Source organism: Hippocampus bargibanti, linkage group LG06 (assembly GCF_051943395.1).
Source record: "Hippocampus bargibanti isolate YZ-2025 linkage group LG06, ASM5194339v1, whole genome shotgun sequence".
Taxonomy (NCBI): Eukaryota; Metazoa; Chordata; class Actinopteri; order Syngnathiformes; family Syngnathidae; genus Hippocampus; species Hippocampus bargibanti.
In genome coordinates this window covers 19958133-19978058 of record NC_142739.1, presented here as the reverse complement: position 1 = coordinate 19978058, position 19926 = coordinate 19958133, and the positions used below count along the sequence as shown (strand labels likewise).

At 38.9% G+C, this 19926-nt stretch overlaps 1 protein-coding gene and 1 long non-coding RNA gene across 3 annotated transcripts in view; one reads left to right on the top strand and one right to left on the bottom strand.

The window, feature by feature from the left end:
• Positions 1-2299, top strand: part of etv1 (ETS variant transcription factor 1) — a 29679-nt gene extending 27380 nt beyond the window's left edge. The window contains 1 exon segment of the mRNA XM_088999229.1: positions 525-2299. Within this exon segment, the coding sequence (XP_088855355.1) occupies positions 525-746 (222 nt within the window). The 3' untranslated portion in view covers positions 747-2299.
• The window catches only part of LOC148896697 (uncharacterized), a 68757-nt gene that overhangs the window by 6909 nt on the left and 41922 nt on the right, over positions 1-19926 (bottom strand). The window lies entirely within an intron of this gene.

Genomic DNA, 19926 nt, shown 5'->3' with positions numbered 1-19926 from the left:
TGTTTTCCCAATTTCCTGGTTGTATATTTATATTGTTTTCGAAAACTGTATATTTCTGTAATTATGAACTTGTTCCTTTCATTTTGTCTTACTATTATTCATATATTTTTATTTTTTTCTTTCCTCCAGTCATTTTTATATTTCTTTGTTTTTTTATTTGTATTTTTTTATTTGTTCTTTTCCCCCACCCTCAAAACACTTGTGTATTTTTTACATGATATTTACATTTTCTTCACATTATTCGTTCTCTCTTTCCCAATATTTGTGTATTTTCTTACATAGAATGTATATTTGTACCTCTTTTTTTCGGTCATCAGTGTATGCTAATGCATAATATGAACAACAGGTTTATTTAACAACACGTTTGTTTAAGCTCTGCCATAGAAGCTAACAATATTCCCTAAAACTAGTTGGATGTTGTGACTTCAGAATGTGACCGGTATTTCAAAACAAATATTATCACCCCTACCATCCCACTTCCTTCCCAACTTTCCACCTCTCTCCTACACATCCATCCACGGCAGGTGGCGGGCGAGAGATACGTCTACAAGTTTGTGTGCGACCCAGAGGCCTTGTTCTCTATGGCGTTTCCCGACAACCAGCGTCCGGTCCTCAAGAGCGATGTAGAGCGTCACGTTAATGAGGAGGACACAGTGCCCCTGTCGCACTTTGACGAGAGCGCCCCCTACGCTCAGGAGATGTCGTACTGCCAGCCGCACCCCCACAGCGAGGCCTACGTCTACTAGACAGAGGGATAAAAACTCAAGTGAAAGAGGAAAAACTTTCTCCCTTCTTTTTGTGTGACGCGGGTATTTGAGGGCCGTCCTTGAGATTTTTCCCAATTGCGACAAATTTTGAACTACCTACAGTTAAGTGTTAGAATGGGTGATACTGAATTGCGAAATATTTATCTTGGCCTGAGTGTATTTTTTTCTAGTTATTTAAATTCAGCCCCAAACTCATTTTGATTTAGCTGATGCAAATTTGGACGAGCAAACATGTTTCAAGAAGAAGACAGAAAATGGCTGCCATAAAAAAGACACATGATGTCAGCCATTTTGTTTTCAAGCGGAACATTTTCGGCTGATTTCAGGGGTCCTTCAAAGACTTTAAAGTCCAAAATATTTTTTCTCACTGCTGCAAAAATTCAAGCCACACACAAAAATAAAATACAACTTCAAAAATACAGGACTGAAAATGTACAAAAAGTCAGCCATTTTGGTTTGAAAGGAAGTCAGCCGTTTTGGTTTGAAGTGGCCATTTCCAGAGGTCTTTTCAAGGCTTAAAATGTCCAAGCGAAATGACTATTTAGAGGGCGCACAAAAAATGTCTTAAGCCCCCTCCCCCCTCCCATCTAAAATTAACCATATGAATTCAAAGCAGCTAATTTGAGGGAGAATTCCATCAATAACAGGAGTTGAAAGGGACAGTGTTCCCCCTTACTGACAAATAACTGGGTAGATACAGCAATCATTAGTGGACAAGAAATGTCCCAAGGGCCCAAAGTTTAAACTGAACAGAAAGTCAACCATTTTGGTTTGAAGCGGTAATTTGGGTAAAACTCAAGGACTCATCTTGTCAACTACAACAAGGGAATTTTCCCAAATGAGCTCCAATCTAAAGCCAGTAGGCCACCTACTGAGAAAAAAAATGATGTCATATGTGAACAAAGCATGATGTCATAGTTTTAAAAAATATTTTGAGGATTATTCATGAAAAAGAGGGTATAAGGGCCCATTAATTCTTATCTTTCTTATAATTATCATCATCATCATCATCATCATCATCATCATCAACATTATTTTGTTGATGTGCACTTTATGGACCCTGATGGCCCTTTGGCGTTGTTTATGTTTGTACATTGTGTTTTGTTTGTTTTTTTTTAAAGTGAAATTACTGAGATTACTACTTCACAGCATGCGTCACTTGAGTGAGACTGGACTCGCCATGGCCAGGTTCAAACTTTGATTTGGGGGAGTTTTAGCCAGACTATTTGCTGTTTGTGTGCTCATTTAAAGAGATTATGAGTGCAGATTTGCCTTTTTTGAGACATCAAAAGGATCAAAAGATGTTTGGACAAAAAAAAAAAAGACTGGCAAGTGGACGGATGAACTGATGAACATCAACAAATTGACTGGACACTTCATTTGGAATCCCCTCTATCCCCCTCCAGATCATGCATCCTACTGTTTCCAATGCTTTGACCCTCTTGTTTAGCTTATTATAAATATATGTCAACCACAATAATAAACAAACTGTTCCATAACTAAATGACAATGGCGAAACATGCCTTACTATATACATTGTTGTTGTTTTTTGGCTCAAAACGCCTTACTATACATGGTTGTTTTTTTTCAGGCTAAAAGCACTTTACTATACATTGTCTTTTTTAGGCTTAAAACGTCTTGCTATACATGGTCATTTTTTGGGGGGCTAGAAATGCCCCATTAGACATGGTCAATAGCTATCTATTAGATAGCTATTGACCTATTAGCCTATTAGACATGGTCAATTTTTAATAACAATAAGAATAAGTAAGCAATTAATAGTCCCAAAATGGGGAAATTTGCCAAAATCCCAAGTGGATGTCAAAGGGATTGAACTCGGGACCTCATACAAGCAAATTGAGCACTCTACCACTGAGCTGCATCCCCATTTTGTGGTCTGAAAAATGTTTTACCATACAGTAATACACGGTAGTTTTTTTCGGCTGAAAATGAAACGCTTTAGTATAAATGGTCATTTTTTTGAGGGGGTAAAAACTTCATTATTATACATGGTCGGTTTTTAATAAAAATAAGATTGCGAACGCCTTTAATAGTCGCAAAATGGGAAAATTCGCATAAATTGGATCACAGGACTTCATACATGCTAAGCATCCACTTTACAAAAGAGCTACTTCCCAATTTCACTTTAACAAAATAGAAAATGTTTTCCTCTACAGTACATGGTTGTTTTTTTGGTCTAAAAACCCTTCCTATACATGGTCTTGTTTTCGGGGCTAAAAACGCCTTGCAGCACATGGTCATTTTTTTCTTCCTAAAAACCATATACTATATATGGTTGTGTTTTTTTTCTTCCTAAAAATGCCTTACTATTCATGGTCATTTTTTTCGGACTATAACGGCTTTCTATGCATGGCCGTTTTTTTTTTCTTCCTAAAAACACCTTACTATACATGGTCTTTTTTTTCGTGCTAAAAACGGCTTACCATACATGGTCGTGTTTTTCTCTCCTAAAAACGCCTTACTATACAAGGTAATTTTTTTAGGCTTAAAATGCCTTTCTATACGTGATCATTTTTTCGTCTTAAAAACACCTTATTATACATGGTACTGTAGTTTTTTTCGGCCAAAAACCACCTTACGATACATGGTTGTTTTTGTCAGGCTAAAAACGCCTTATTATACATGCATCAATGTAAGTTCTCAGTCGTACAGGAGTGGTCCATCTGTACTTCTTTAAAGTTGTCGGATGTTTTGCTTCTGAGGATTCGTCAGCGAACAAAAATGTTTGCTGGTAGCTTTGGCCCTATATATCTCATCTCATTTTCCGTCCCGCTTATTCCTCATTAGGGTCGCGGGGGGTGCTGGAGCCTATCTCAGATGTCTTCGGGCACGAGGAGGGGGACACCCTGAATTGGTTGCCAGCCAATCGCAGGGCTACTTCTATTGTCCTGACTGATATATACATTTTTACAGTTTTTTTTGTCTAAAAAAGCCTTCCTATACATGGTGTTTTGGGTTTTTTTTTTTTACCTAAAAATGCCTTACTATACATGGTCATTTTTTTTTCCATCTTAAACACGCCTTACTATAAATGGTCGTTTTTTTTTCGGCCTAAAAACGGCTTATTATACACGGCCATTTTTTTTTCAGGCTAAAAATGTCTTACTATGGGAATATTTCTCATGGAGAAAAAAAAGAACATTTAATGACCAGGATAAGTTTCCCTCTTATCCAGATGAAAATTCCATGTTGGGAAACCATTTTTACATCTGCAACCGACTTGAAAAACATTTGTCATTAAAAGGTGTATTTTAACGTCTCTTCTCAGTCTCTGGCTGTCAAGAAACTATCACAAAACATCACTGTGATGTTTGGACAATAACACGCTCACACAGTTTATCTATCAGACAAAGTGCCCAATAGCTTCATGATATCATGGAATTAGCATTGATGTTCCAATGATTATACATATTCAAACAAATATTACTCTAACTATCGTCCCATTTATTTTTCACCATTATAAGGTGATAGATATTTAAATCAAGGTGCATGTTACTTGATTAAACGTGCGTGTAGACAAATAGATTCTAGTCTCTTCTCAATTTCCAGCTGTGGCACACAAAGTGTTTAACTAAAGTGACACCTGAGGAAAAATCAATGGCTAATTAAAGACTGCACTTTTTTGTCTCCTCTTCCAAGTCACGTGTTTGAGGACAGTGTGTGTGTGCGTTTTTCTGACAACGCTAGCAGTAATAGGAAACACACACGCGTGCTTTTTAAGTTATTATTGCCTTGTGTAAAGTGTCACCGTGGCTAAAAATCAATGACTAATTGAAGGAAGCACCGTTTAATTGCTTTACGCCGATGGAAAAATGAAAACGGATGTGTAAGTAATGAAAAAGCAACTCTTGCCTTAATTTGTCAGAGCTGGTTGTTGTTTTATTTATTGATTGTGTGCAGTGCACTGTAAGTGGCCTTATCTTGAAATAGCTGATTAGCTCCCTGACCAATATCATGTCACATGAATACACGCAACTACTTATTCGGACTGTGGAGGTTCTACTCAGATTGCTTGCTTTCTTCCTCATTTTTACTCACATAAATGAGAAATGTGTCCATAATTGGTTATCCCACAAAAAGTGTCAAGAAGTTATGCCAGAACACATATAGAAAATCTGCAATTTTGGTTGAAAATAGCCATTTAGCCAAATGTGCTTGTCGAAATCCTTTTGGTAGCAATTTCCTGAAATAGACGAAGATTAATCCCTCAAATCCAGGATCACATTGCAAGAACAAGTTTTGCAAGCATGTCTATAATGCCTTGACCCACAAAAAAAGTCTCAAGAAGCCAGATAATTTGGTTGTCATATCATAATTTGGCTGCTGTAAAATGCAAATGTCTTCATTGTGAGAGTAATAAAGACTAATCTAATCTAATCTAATGAAAATCACATCTAATATAATCCAATGTATTCTAATATAATACAATGTAATCTAATCTAATCCAATGTAATCAATTTAATCTAATGTAATCAAATGTAATCTAATCGAATGGAACCCAATGTAATCCGATCTAATATGATCTAATCCAATTTAATCTAATCTAGTCTAATACAATCTACTCTAATCTAATGTAATCAAATCTAATGTTATCCAATCAAATCTAATCTAATAACATCCCATATATTCTAATCCAACCCAACCACATCTAAATCCAATCTAATCCAATTGTATCAAGTTTAATCTAATCTAATCTAATCCACTGTAACGTAATTTAATCCAATCTATTCCAATGTAATCAATTTAATTTAATCTAATATAATATAATCCAATTCAATGTAATCGAATCTAATTCAATGTAATCCGATCTAACCCAATCGAATCTAATCTAATCGAATCTATCACATCCAATCGAAACTAATCAAATCTAATTTTATCTAATCTAACAAAATCAAATATAATCTAATCAACTCGACTCAATCAAATCCAATTGAATATCATTTAATCTAAACTAATCTAATTTAATGCAATCTAATTTTATCTAACCTAATACAATGTACTAATTAAATATACTCAAATCTAATTTTATCTCATTTAATTTTATGTAATCTAATCTAAAAACATTTAATCTAAGAAAATCTAATCAATATATAATCAATCTTCTTTTCCGTTCGTTTTTTCCCTTCAGGGGTCGTCACAGTGAATCAATGTCCTCCATCTATCCCGGTTTTGTGCATCCTCCTGTCTCACACCAGCTACCTTCTTATCAATATATCACCAATGAACCCACAAAAAACTCAAAACAAAATTTTGCCCAGAAAGACAGGAAATTGACAATTTTTTTGAGATTAGTCATCTCCAGTTTTCCTTCTAGAAAACTTCAGACTGATAGAAAATTCAAATTTCAATCGCACAGTCGATTAAGGTAACTGACCCTTCAATGAGCAAAGCCACATCTTTTGTTTTCGAAAAATCAGATCCAGCGCCATCGAACAAGAAATGTCATCAAATTATATAATTTCAATCAATAGATGAGTGATTGTTTTAAACATAAAGCATATGATGTAAATATATTACATTAAGTAAAAAAAAGTCTGTCAGCTTTATTATCAACTATGCTAATATGTTTTATTAATGATGCTTACTTGAAAAATGTACCGTTTTTTTCGGTGTGTAAAGTGCACTGGAGCATGATACCTTGTCTTACGAATTTAATTGGTTCCCAGACAGAGTGTTTAAGGTGAAAAGTGTGTATCCCAAACATTACAGTGGGACCTCGGTTTACGAACCCCTTGGCTTACGAACTTTTCGGTTTACGAACGTTACATTTATGAAAATTATACCTTGGCATACGAACTATTTTTCGGGATACACACAGAGCTGCCACAATGAGTGATGTGTCGTTCGTGAATGAACCCGTTCTCCAAACAAGGAAATGGCAGCACCTTTTTGTTGTCCTCTATTCCCCGCCCCCGGGGTATCGGGTTACAGACAGAGAGAACGAGGCCGTTCTCGAAAAATGGCGTCAAAACAAAATGGTGTCTTCGGTTAAAGCCACGTGATTGGTCAAGAACCCAGCAGTGGGGTGGTGGGGGTTAAACATTAAAGATACAGGCAGACAGGGAGAGAGAGAAACACACACACACACACACACACACACGAAAGGGAGAGGACAGAGCTTGAAACAAAAAAAAGGAAATGGGGAAAAAACTGTAAAACAGTGAGAAAATGCATAGAAAACAGTGACATTTGGACCCATTTCAACTTTGATAGTTCAAAAGCAGAGTGTAGACTGGAAGGTTAAATATCCCATCAATCAGGCTCCACAAATAACCCGCACGAGTCATCTGTACACCTGATGCAAAAATTTATCAACACAGCTAAACAGATCACAATTGATGAAGAACTAGATACAATTATCACAGAGAAAGCACCTACAAGGGTTCATTCCTCAAGATGGTGAAATAAGACCATGTTCCTCATCGAGTGTTCAATGCTGAGGAAACCGGACACTCCATTCCATCAAGCCATTAACGACCATCACAAAAGTAAATAAAATGAGTTTATTCTATAGTACAGTTTATTTCTTTCATCATAATACTATAGCACATTTATTATACATAAAATAAGGCATATTTTGTGTAGTTTTAAGGCTTAGAAAATTAGAAAGTAGAACATTATGTTTTATGGGGACCTGGGAATGGATTATTCTCTTTTTGATGGTTTCCTATGGGAAATAATTTTTTGGGATACACACTTTTCGCATTACACACTCTGTCTGGGAACCAATTAAGTTCGTAAGCCAAGGTCACACTGTAATTTCACATAGGAAACCCTTAAAATGAGAATAATGCATTCCCTGGTCCCCATAAAACATAATGTTCAACTAAATAAGCCTCAAAACTACACATAATATACCTTATTTTACGTGTAATAAATGTGCTGTGGTATTGTAATTAAATAAATAAACTGTACTTTATAATAAAGTCGTTTTATTTACCTTTGTGATGGTCGTTGATGGCTTGATGGAATGGAATGCCCGGTTTCATCAGCATTAAACACTTGATGAGGAACGTAGCCTTCTTCTTTCACCATCTTGAGGAATGATTTATTGTAAACTTTGACAGCTTCATCGTCAGAACTGGCTGCCTCACCATGATGAATGACACAATGAATCCCTGTACGACGGTAATAGGACAACTGACGCCTCCGGACAAGTTGTGTCCATAATTTGTAAAATCACTTCAAATGACTTCTACTGGGCGTATTTTACAAAGATTCCATGGCATATAGCTATATTTTCCGTTTTAAGACTCGCGGTATGGCGGCCCGGTAGTCGAGTGGTTAGCACACCGGCTTCAGAGTGCAGAGGTCGCCGGTTCGTGTCCCGGTCCGGCCTCCCTGTGTGGAGTTTGCATGTTCTCCCCGGACCCGCGTGGGTTTTCTCCGGGTCCTCCGGTTTCCTCCCACACTCCAAAAACATGCATGGCAGGCAGATTGACCACTCCAAATTGTCCCTAGGTGTGAGTGTGAGAGTGACTGTTGTATGTCTTCGTGTTCCCTGCAATTGGCTGGCAACCAATTCAGGGTGTCCCCCGCCTCGTACCCGAAGACAGCTGAGATAGGCTCCAGCAACCCCCGCGACCCTAATGAGGAATAAGCGGTACGGAAAATGAAATGAGAAGACTCGCGCTGAATATTCAGGAAGTCTTTTTTTCGAGTTGATGACGATGCCTGATGTGACGTGACGTCACGTCTGGAATGCCACTGACCGAGAAAGCGACACACAATGCATTTTGGGTACTTTGTTTGGTCTGAAAACTTCGTGTTGATCCGTGTTGATGGCGAAATTAGAAGAAAAATACATAAATAATGTGATGGTGAATCATTGTGTATGTGTTGCACCAAGACTACTATTTGATACTAGTTGACACAAATTCCCAGCAGACAAATCCGCCGATTTCCAACGGAGCTTGGGCGCCATCTTGTGCATTTTCTGGGATGCTACATTGGAGTCCTGACGGCTCGAATTGATACGGGAGGACTCCTTTAATCGATTGCAAACATTTATGCTTTCCTCTTCAGAACTATTTGAATAACTGTATGATTAGGAACAATCAGTGGGGCCACAGGGGGGGGTCCCGCGCCCCCCCCCCCCCAACCTGAGAGTAGGGACCTATCATAGCTGTGTCCGGCGCCACCAGGTCTGGACATTAGGGATATATAAATGGGGCCGATACGACCAGTCAGACTTTAGTTCGCTGACGAAGCCTCTTGGATAGGAGGCGAAACGTCCGAAACCTTCACTTTTGTACAGATGACGGCTGAAGAAACCTTCTCACCGATGGACCACTCCTGTACGACTTAGAGCTTACACAGACGAATAACTGGATGAGTAACAAGAAAGCATCTTCTCCGAATCTGAAGACATTGTTTTGAACCGCTTGAACCGAAGTCTGGGGGTGGGGAATAGAGGACAAAAATAAGTCAGCTACTATTTCATTGTTAGGAGAACAGGCTCCTTTGTGAACGACACATCACTCATTGTGGCGCTCCATGTGTATCTCGAAAAATAGTTTGTATGCCAAGATTAAATTCTCGTGAATTTAACATTCGTAAGCCGAAAAGTTCCTTAACCAAGGTGTTTGTAAGTCGAGGTATCACTGTACAGGTATAAGGCGCACCGGACTACAAGGCACACCTTTAATGATTGAAAAAGTTTTCCAAATATAACATATATATACATAAACATTTTCCAACTATAGGGCACACCGCATGATAAGGCGCTACAGTGGAGGCTGGGGTACGAACTACTTCTTCTACATGGGGAAATGGAGTCTGTTGACCTGTTGTGGCTCAATATGACTTCACATATAAGGCGCACCGGCGTAGAAAGGCACAGGGTCATCTTTTGAAGAAAATGAAGGCTTTTGGGTGCGCATTATACACCGGAAAATACGGTATGTTTAGTGTGGTGAATCATAGCATGTGACAAATCCGGCTATCTGGCGAACGACGTGTTTGCCATTTACGGCGACATATGGCGAACATCCTGCGCCACTAATATTTGGTGGCCGTCACCCCGCCCCCCCCCTTGCACCCAGCACTGAAGGGGCAAACAGATGGCTGCCGGGCCTTGAGTCATCACAAAGCCATTAGCCTAGACTCTGGCCCTCCGCCCCCATTGACGCCCGTTGGCCATCGCCCCCCCCCCCCCCCCTCGTGTTTGCTCACGCTCTTGACGCGGGTCGGGGTTGCGTACTCTGTTTGCTCGTTTTAAATGGCTCCACTGAGGCCTCCAAATGGTCGTCGATTGGCCACAGAACCACATGTGGAGGCGACAAGTTGGCTAGTGATAGCGATAGCGAGTGTTTGTTGACAGGGCATAAAGCTGCTGTGTGTCTTTGTGTGTGTGTGTGTGTGTGTGTGTGTGTGTGTGTGTGTGTGTGTGTGTGTGTGTGTGTGTGTGTGTGCGTGTGTGTGTGTTTGTGTGTGCTATACGTGTTGCCAGGGCCCATCACACGGCATCAATCATTCAACACTAATTCATTGCGACAACACAGGAAGGAATGAGAGAAGTCCTCCAAATCGCAAGTATGGGTAGCGACGGAGACCTCCTGACATCCACTATAAAGACTTTAAGTCTTTCACTTTTCTATTAGAATATTCACTTTAAGATGGAATTCAAAATCAGAACAAGATTCTGTAACCTGAAAGGTTTACGTGTTATTTACTGTCCATTTTGGTATATCTGTTGGAGGAAGCGTCTTTTGCTTTTGTTATTTGTTTAATCGTGGACCGAAGGAGAATACAAATAAATAATATAATAATGCACATGCATATGTTGTAGCTGCAAGTGATACAGTAACATAAGTACCATATTTTCCGATGTATACGGCGCACCCAAAGGCCTCGATATTCTTCAAAGATTACATATAAGGTGCAGGTTATATGCAGGTGCGCCTTATATGTGAAGTAATATTGAGCCACAACAGCTCTCACAACTAAAATAAGCAGCTATCGACATTTCCCCCTGTGAAAGTAGTGCGTAACCCCAGCCTCTACATAGCGCCTTATGATGTGGTGTATAAGTGCTTTGCATGCTGATTCCGAGAAGACAGAAATTTCATCAGTGATGTATGTCATTCATACTAGCATATTTGACAATAAAGCTGACTTTGACTTTGACTTGACCTGATAATAGGAAAACTTTTATATATTTATATATTATATTTGGAAATTTCTTTTCATTAATTGTAGGTGCGCCTTATAGTCCAGTGCGCCTTATATATGGAAAAAGTTTGAAAGTGCACCATTCATTGGGCACAATATACAATGGTAGATAAAACAGTACATTTTAAAAATTAATACAAATTGATTAAAATATAATGTATATAATTAATTTAAAATAATATTTTAAAACGTGAAATAAATGAACATTCACATTTTCATCTCTATTTAGTCCTGAAAAGCAATGTCACGGTTTTCAAGGTGGTCATGGCAGATGTGGATCCCAAAAAGCAGGCAGGAGGGAGCAGCAGGTTGTGTTTGAGGAATTGTATTAAAATAAAGTGAACAGGAACAAAATCTAAAACGTTACAATCATCTGAACAGAAAAATACAAAGTATCAAAAGAAAACCAAGAGTAAAAGTCCGCCAAGGTTAAACAAACACATGCACTGCATACAATACATACAATTGCATACAAAGCATACAACAGCATACAAAGCATTCAACAAACAATTACCCGGCAGCGAATGGTCGTGCCGGGAGTCCTTTTGAGTGTCACTGATTGGGAACGACCAGCACCTGCGAGGCAGCAGGTAGGGCTGACAGCGCTACCCGTCGTCAATCTGAACGTGGCAGTCCGCCACTGATCGGGATGACCAGCACCTGTGCAAGTGCAGGCGGGGCTGACAGCGCCACCTGTTGGTCGCCAACCAGATTATGACAAGCAAAGATCAGTCAATGTGCTATTTTTGCAAATTATATAATTTGCCTCCTCATCTATAAATTACAAAATACACAAATTAAGGTTTATAAATGGTGATAATATGAAATATTCAAAATTGTAAAGAATTTAGTAAGGCATGATACCACAAATTCTGGACTAGTTACCATTTTCACGTGTATACTTTTTTTTAAATTCACCTATCCTTCATTTGAGCCACGTATCCCCATCAGGGTCGTGGGTAAGGTGGAGCCAATCCCAGCCAACTTTAGGCAGTGAGCAATCCTTGAACTGGTTGGTACCTTGATTCGAAGATTCCACTGATCAAAGAGGTCTGAAATTTCAAATTTTTAGTTTCTATGAATGCATCGCATTGTGAGTTACAGCTACCTGTTTCGTGTTAGTTTATTTATGTAAAGAGAGGCAAAGGGTTCTCATATGACATGCATTGAGGTGTCATCAGACACTTTATCAAAGCTAATATGCAAATAAAGTACCTCTGCAATGAGAACACTGTGTGGGATGACTCCCAACCGCCACACTGGTAATGATGGCATATTTACTCGATGTATATTTTATTTCAAAAAATAAATAAATAAAATAGCAGAATGATTCAATTTGTTCAGTATGAAAGTGTTGTTAACGTACATTTGTACCACATGGAGGAAGATATTGCTTACCGGGGCTGATATTGCTCCCCATTTTGATTTATTCATTCACATGAATGTGTGTTGTTTTGACGACACATTGTTCAGCAATATAAAAAACATTCATTATATTTCTGTTATACAGTGATAACTCAGTTTACGAACGCTTTAGCTGACGAACTTTTCGCTTTACGAACATTAAATTTGCAAGAATATAATCTTGGGATACGGACAACTTTTCGGGAAACACACGGAGCACCACAATGGCTGGCAGACTAGTTTTTGGCGGAAGAAGACCAAACCACCCGGCCGAACAGCGCCACCGTGGCTGCCGGGCTACTTTTCCACACCCCCTTTCTCTGAGTGCAACCGTGATATACGTGGTTTGTGATCGAGTGGATACTTTTGCTTTTTTTGGGACCGAAAAAGACCTCACCACAGGCCAGTGTTTAGCCGAAGAGGACACAAAAGAAAATTACGGTTGAGCTGAAGAAGGAGATCATCGAGAAACACGAACGAGGTGTACGTTTGTGTGACTTAGCGTCCCAGTATGCTAAATCGACCATTGCTACATGTAGCTAAGGGTGTTTCTGTGTTGTCTAAGCAACAGTCTCAGGCAATAGAAGAGGTTGAAAAACTTCTGTTGATTTGGATTAACGAAAAGCATCTCATCGAAAACCGTGTTAGTGAGGATATTATCACCGAGAAATCACGGCAACTTCACTCGCATGATCAAGAGGCAAATACATCAACAACCATCACAAAGGTAAATGAAATGACTTTATCATACAATACTGTTTTTTCTTTGAATACAATACTAGACACATTTATTATACATAAAATAAGGTATATTTTGTGTCGTTTTAAGGTTTATTTAGTAGGAAATTATGTTTTATGGGGAGCGGGAAACGGATTATTCTAATTTTTAATGGTTTCCTATGGGAAATTCATGTTTAGAAGACACCTTTTTCACCTTACACAAATTTTCAAATTTTCCAATTAAGTTTGTAAGCTGAGGTATCACTGTATTTAACAAAAAAGTGATTTTACTGTGAAACTGGTTCGTAAAATGAATGTTACTTCATCTATGTTCTTGAATTACTGCTAAATAATGGTTATTACACTTACCTCTGGTGTCTGTCCTGACACGCAACCTGGCGAGTCATCTTTCATTAAGTCTTTTTGTTTGGATGGTCTCAATGGAGATCTCTGCCAGTGAAGAAAGTCATCCTTGATTAGTCCTCTTCCAACTATGTTTTCAGTCTTTTGTGCTGAGAATGACCGCTCCACTGATGCTGTAGAAGCTGGAACAGTGAGCACGAGCTGGAGCAACTTTCTCGCTTCAGGAATAGTTTCAATGAGATCCTTCTTGGCCAAAAAGCTGAGAAGGTGTGCAGGAGATTTACAATCATCCCTCACCGTTTGTGAGCTATACAGTCCGGTGTTGGTCTTCCTTTAATTATTATCTCATGCTTCGATCGAAAGTCCAGTTTAGAAAATTCTTTCAATTTAGAGATGTCATCCACCATCCTGAAAATAAGGCCAAGCAACACGAAAAAAATGACTGGATGGTTGCACTTAACTTGCTAACTGTTTACTGCAGCTTGCTGTCACTAATTATATTATTCTGTAGCTGAGGAGTCGCAAGAAGAATCTCTAATCACCAGCGCCCCCGGTTATGAGGCAGGAGAACTGTGTGACTCACCTATGCACACAGTTTTGGTAAAAATAAAATGAAATAAACACTAAGGTACAGTGTTTATAATGTAGAGTGACTGTACATTATATACACCAGCTAAACTGTAGAAATTTAGCTCATATACTTAACACTTTAATAGCGATATGCAGATGGCCAGCAATGCGGTCTCACTGCAGAGCAAGCCAGCACAGTTAGCATAGTGATTGCGCAATCCATGGTGAGGCTCAGCCGGCTGCTGCCTCACCACTCGTCTCCAATTAGTGTTTGAAAAGTAAATGTGAAAATTCAGCGATTTTGAAAAAAAATCCAAAAATGGCGCAGTTAAATGGAAAAGAATGTTAAAGTACAAATCACTAAATAAATATAACTGTTTAATTTATTTTGTCATTTGATATTTCAATGATAACAGGTGAGGCACAGCCTCACCTGCCTCCCCTGACTGCACGTCACTGCTTACACATCCCGTCGTCCTGAAGCGTCTACTAGAAAGAGGGATTGTCTCCCCTCCCACATACTTTAGCAGCCAATTGTAAGCGTGCTTGGCCGGAAAAAGACGCGCAATACAAAATCTAATTTCAGCATATCTGTCCAAACATTTTTCGACAAGCAGTCCCCGCAAAAAAATTATTTTGTACCGTTTTGGTGTAACTCGCATGTTCGTACGCTGGGGAGCGTCTAACACCAAAATTGTTTTTTTCTTAGTTTAGTTTAGTTTAGTTTTTAGTAAAAACACCACTACAAATCTTCGTAGTTTGATCCCACAACTGGTCCCTTTGTGTCCTGGCATTCTACCCGGTTATTCACTTTCCACAATTATTTGATTTCACATTAGGTTTTAATGCTATTTGTACCTCATTGGTGTTTAAATACTTCTTTTATGTCTACACATAACATGTACAACCCACAGTCCAGCCCTTAGTGCTCTGGTCCACTACCCGTTTATTGAACATCCCTGGAAAGCAATGCATGGCTATGTATTAAACCCACTTATATATCAAATGATGGTCTTTAGAAAATCGTGTGCATACTTAATGCCAAACTATAGTTTTTTTAACACGGCTCCATATATCAAAGCCACACCCAGACCCTTTGTATCCTGGCATGCTACCCGTCTATTCACCTTCCGCAATGTCGATCAATTGGCGTGCTGCTGACCAGCCTGGTGACAGACCTCGATGTGGACCACCATCTGTCACTGGGTCCATAGACCTCTGACCAGGGACTCCGCCCATTTACCCTCACCACTAACGCAGCCTCGATTTATCTGCTTTCAAACCAAAGTAGTTTCTATTTAACAAACACTTATGTCAGGGGTTTGGCGGGCAAAAAAAATAAATTGAGCCACCAGAGGAAGAACAAAAGGAATTTAATAGCGAGTAGACTGGGTACAGATTAAGACAGATATTAGCGGGGTAAAATTAGAGCATCTCACATTTATAACACCTAAGGCCCTTTAAATAGCCTTAAAAGGAGCTCTCGAAATAGGCGGCCATATTTTGTTTAATTTTTTCACTTGTTACATTGGGATTCATTTTCACTTTGTGTCAAATGTGCTAAATAATGCCAAAATGTTACCATACGCCTGCACTTGTTACAATAAACAATTCAGAGGTGCTCACAAAATCGGGAGCTTTCATACAGCACAAAATTGAACTACATCACATAGAATGTATTGGGTTACCACCCTGACAATACAAATATGTTATCTTTACGGTCTAGTAACGTCTTGCAGATATGGTGCCAAAAGCCTAAAAATGGGTAGTTGAACATGCTACTGTAGAATTCTTCCATTTTTTAACCAAACTAAAACCAAGCCAAAAATCAATTATATATTGTTTTTATTGTTTATTAAAATTCAACATTTTTGGGTAAAAGGTGCGTCCTCATTCACTGCCAGACGTGTGCGAAAATGTATCCACACCGGGGCCAGGGTTTTTGTCATTGTCACTCTAATTCTAGGACCCACAGAATATTGAGTTATAAGACTACATAAATATTCAATGCAGCACAAGAAACCTTAGACTCTCTTCTTTCACCAGAAAAAAATAGTTAATTCCTAAATTATATGGGTCGAGAGTTATATGAGCTTGAAATGAGGGCGGTTGTCCAAAATACAATGCAATACATACATCTTGGTTTATATAGGGTGTTAACAACAGCTGAAGTTGGAACAATGCTCAAACATGGAAAAAGGGAAATACTGCCCCCTTCTTGAAAGAAAAAAAAACATTGCCAGAGGCCATGGCCAGCGCTTTATCAGCACCCAAACAAGAAAAACAAAACCCGAACAAACTTGGGAATGGCGCTCCACGTCATATTTTCAATCCCCGAATTAATTTGTGAATGGCAGAAGAATGAATTAAACCAAATACTGTAGTTAATTATTCCAAATTCTTGCAGTTGCCAAAAGCCATATACAATATCTCACAGCTGTTTAAGGAAAAGCAACCGAATCACATTCCCACATTAAAATTCCAAAAAAGGACAAACTGAAAATAGGTGACCATTTTTCAAGCAGTTACAATATCAGCCATTGAGCACAAAGTGGAGACTATTTTTCCTCTAAAATTGAATTACCATATTTTCCGGTGTATAAGGCTCATCCAAAAGCCTTCATTTTCTTCAAAATATTGCCCTGTGCCTTATGTGCAGGTGCGCCTTATATGTAAACTAATATTGAGCCACAACAGCCTTATAATGTGGCGGGCTTTATATTTGTAAAACCCTATATGTTTATACTGTATTATATTATTATATTTGGAAATGTTTTTTCATTCTTTAAAAGTGCGCCTTATAGCCCCTTATATATGGAAAAAAGTTTGAAAATACACAATTTATTTGCCACTTTGCTGCTGTGAAATGTACATTTCTCCACTGTGAGACTAATAAAGGCAAATCCAATCCAATCCAATCCAATTGAGGGTGCACCTTACACACCGGATAATACGGTATATTTATTCAGTGCAGTGTATTAAAGACATTTTTTTTCTTTTTAATGGCATATTTGTACCTTCACAAAAAGCAAAAACTTCGACCGTCGATAAACAAATTTATGAAATGGCATCTATATTTTTCTGAGACCCTTCCTTTAAACTATATATGCCAAGCATTTTCTGAATACTAGTACACGTAGTGTTAGACTTTTGCTGTATAGAGATAATATTTGGACTCCAATAAACTACTATTTTTGTTGTTTTGGAGTCACGTTAACAAGTCCTGCTGAAATCATCTGTAAATTTCCACAACGAGAGCGCATGTGGTGAATCAACAACATCCAAACATGGTGTTGGTAGTGGCTGAACCCAAAATAAGCCAGAGAAGATGATATATTTAACTGTCACAACAAACCAGACAAGAGTGTCTTTCTTTTATTGAAACACACCTGGAATAACATTTATCAGTCAAGAAGCTGAAGTCTATGTCCAGCGCCCTCTGCAGACAACGTCCAAGAACGATGAATGAACGCCGCCATTAGAGTTGGCTTTGCTTTGCATTTCATGAATAGAAATCCTGAGAATATGCAGTCAGTTACATGTTAGCAAGTCACCTCCTCTCACGTGTTGGGTCCACACAAACACGGATATAAATTCAAACAGATGGTTACTGGGGTGCGGAGCGGAAGTATCTTTTAACCAGCTTGGCTTGCCATCCATGGCCAACGGCCAAAGTGAACTATGGGATCAGGCAGCGTGAACATCAGGGCGCTTTGGCTTCTTCACCAAGCACAAGGATGACCGCTAGTGATGCTGTGACATGGCTGCAAAAAGCCTGGGCGGTAGGGGGGCTAGACCTCAGGTAAATATCATTTGGATGACTGTGTTTTCCCAACTATAATGCTGCTCCCCAACTATAAAACTAAATAATAATAATACATAATAACGTGACACAACACAAAGACACGGTCATTCAATCCTAAGCACTTTCTGTATCCTCTTTGTTGTATGAAGATGATTGAGGATCAAATCGTCATTTTCACCAGTGGATCACAGACATCATGGTGAAATATGGACGTCTGCTACAATCTAAGTTTTGAAAGCTGTACTACAAAGCTGTAGTATCGATTGATGAAAACAAATTTTCTTACATCACCTGTCCCACGTAAATCCGCTTCAATTCCGAGCTGCGACAGTTCCACATACGCATTGGCTCTTTGTTGACGCTCCTTTCTTGTCATCACGGACTCCTCAAGCTATGTACCCATTCAGCCACAGACTGTCCAAAAGCAATCGACCTTTCCACTGAACAAAGCGGGGCTGTGAAAATGCTGCCCGTTACAGGCTCAAAAAAAACACCTTCACCCCTGAGCTCTCCATCGATGACAGTCAAATGGCACCGATATTCCTCCCAATTAAAAACAGTGCTGCCGAAAAGGCCCAACTGCTCAGCAGATTCCACTCCTTGATTAATATTGTGGCGAAAAATGCTGATAAACAATCCACATCCGGTCCACACACGGCACAACAACACAAAGTGAAAAAGAAAACACAAAGATGATTAAAAAAAACAATAAAAAATAAAAAATATATATAGCAAGACTACCTGGGTCCTGAGCTATTCATGTTTTTGGGGCTAGCTAGTATCCACTGGCATCATTAAAACAAATTAAGACAATACACATGAATCAAAATCGTGAAAAAAGATTCCGTATTAGCTGTGTAGCTTATGTGTTGCAACCAAACTCATTTTACTGAGGAAATAAGTTAATTGGATGATACTAACTTTCATGAGGCGGCTGATTTACTAAACTCTGCTAGCAGCCAATCATATTATTCCCTTCCTGGAAGTCATCTCACAAAAGAAAATGACAGCCAGTATGAGTAGCTATTGAAACAATCCATTCATTTTGTAATCCCCTTAGCCTCTTAAGTATTGTGGCATGTTGGATGGAGCCTATCCCAGCACTCCTTGGGGTACACCCTGAACTGGTCACTACCTGATCACAGGGCACACATAGACAAACACATATTCACGTTCACAATCACACCTAGGGTCAGTGTTCAATCAGGATGCCATTTTTAGGAATGTGGGAAGAAACCGGAGTACTGTACCTGAAAAAACACCCAGACAAGAAGGCCCGAGCTACAATGGAATAACGCATGTCTGCATTATGATGCCGTATTGCGACCGAGTGACCCAGCGTGCTGCCGCCGACTGAAACCTTGACATTTTAAACACTTTGGTCAAACGTCAAACAGGTGTTCGGCTCATGCTTAAAAATAAGTTGAGGCAAAGACACTTATTTTGGAAACCTGTCTGGGTGTGCGGTGATTTTCACGTTGTGGCTCATGAACATATTTATTTCTACATCTTCTATGTAAACAACCACACCAGATTTAAGTAAAAGAGTTCCTGTCTTTTTCCTCAGCTGCTATATCTTATATATAAGTCATTTGTTATATAAATATATATATTCAGCACATCATCTCTTGAGTGCCGGTCTAACGGTGGTAATAATGAACTGACTCTATATGGCTTCTTCTCGCCATGAGGTCCAGGAGGCGTAATCAGCCTATAGGAAATGTGTCTAATTAGACAGTTGATTAATCAGCATGCTAATAATACGCTTGCGTGGTGGATGTTAGCGAACGAGCGCTATTGCTGCGCTAAAAGATGCGTCGCAATGACAGGCAATATATTATCCAACAACGACGTGCCTGCACCAAATGCACCACGTCCGGATTTTTGATGCTATAAAAATCAACTAATATATACTCTGAAAAAGAAAAAATACTTTTAAAAGTACGTTTTTTTCAGTTAAAAATATAGCTCATCGTAGTCTTAGTTTTTTCCCCCTTATACATGGAAGTGTTAAGTGCAAGAGAAGAAAATGTGTATTTATTTATTTATTTATTTATTTATTTATTTATTTTCAGTTTTCGTTTTTGGTGACTAGAATAATCT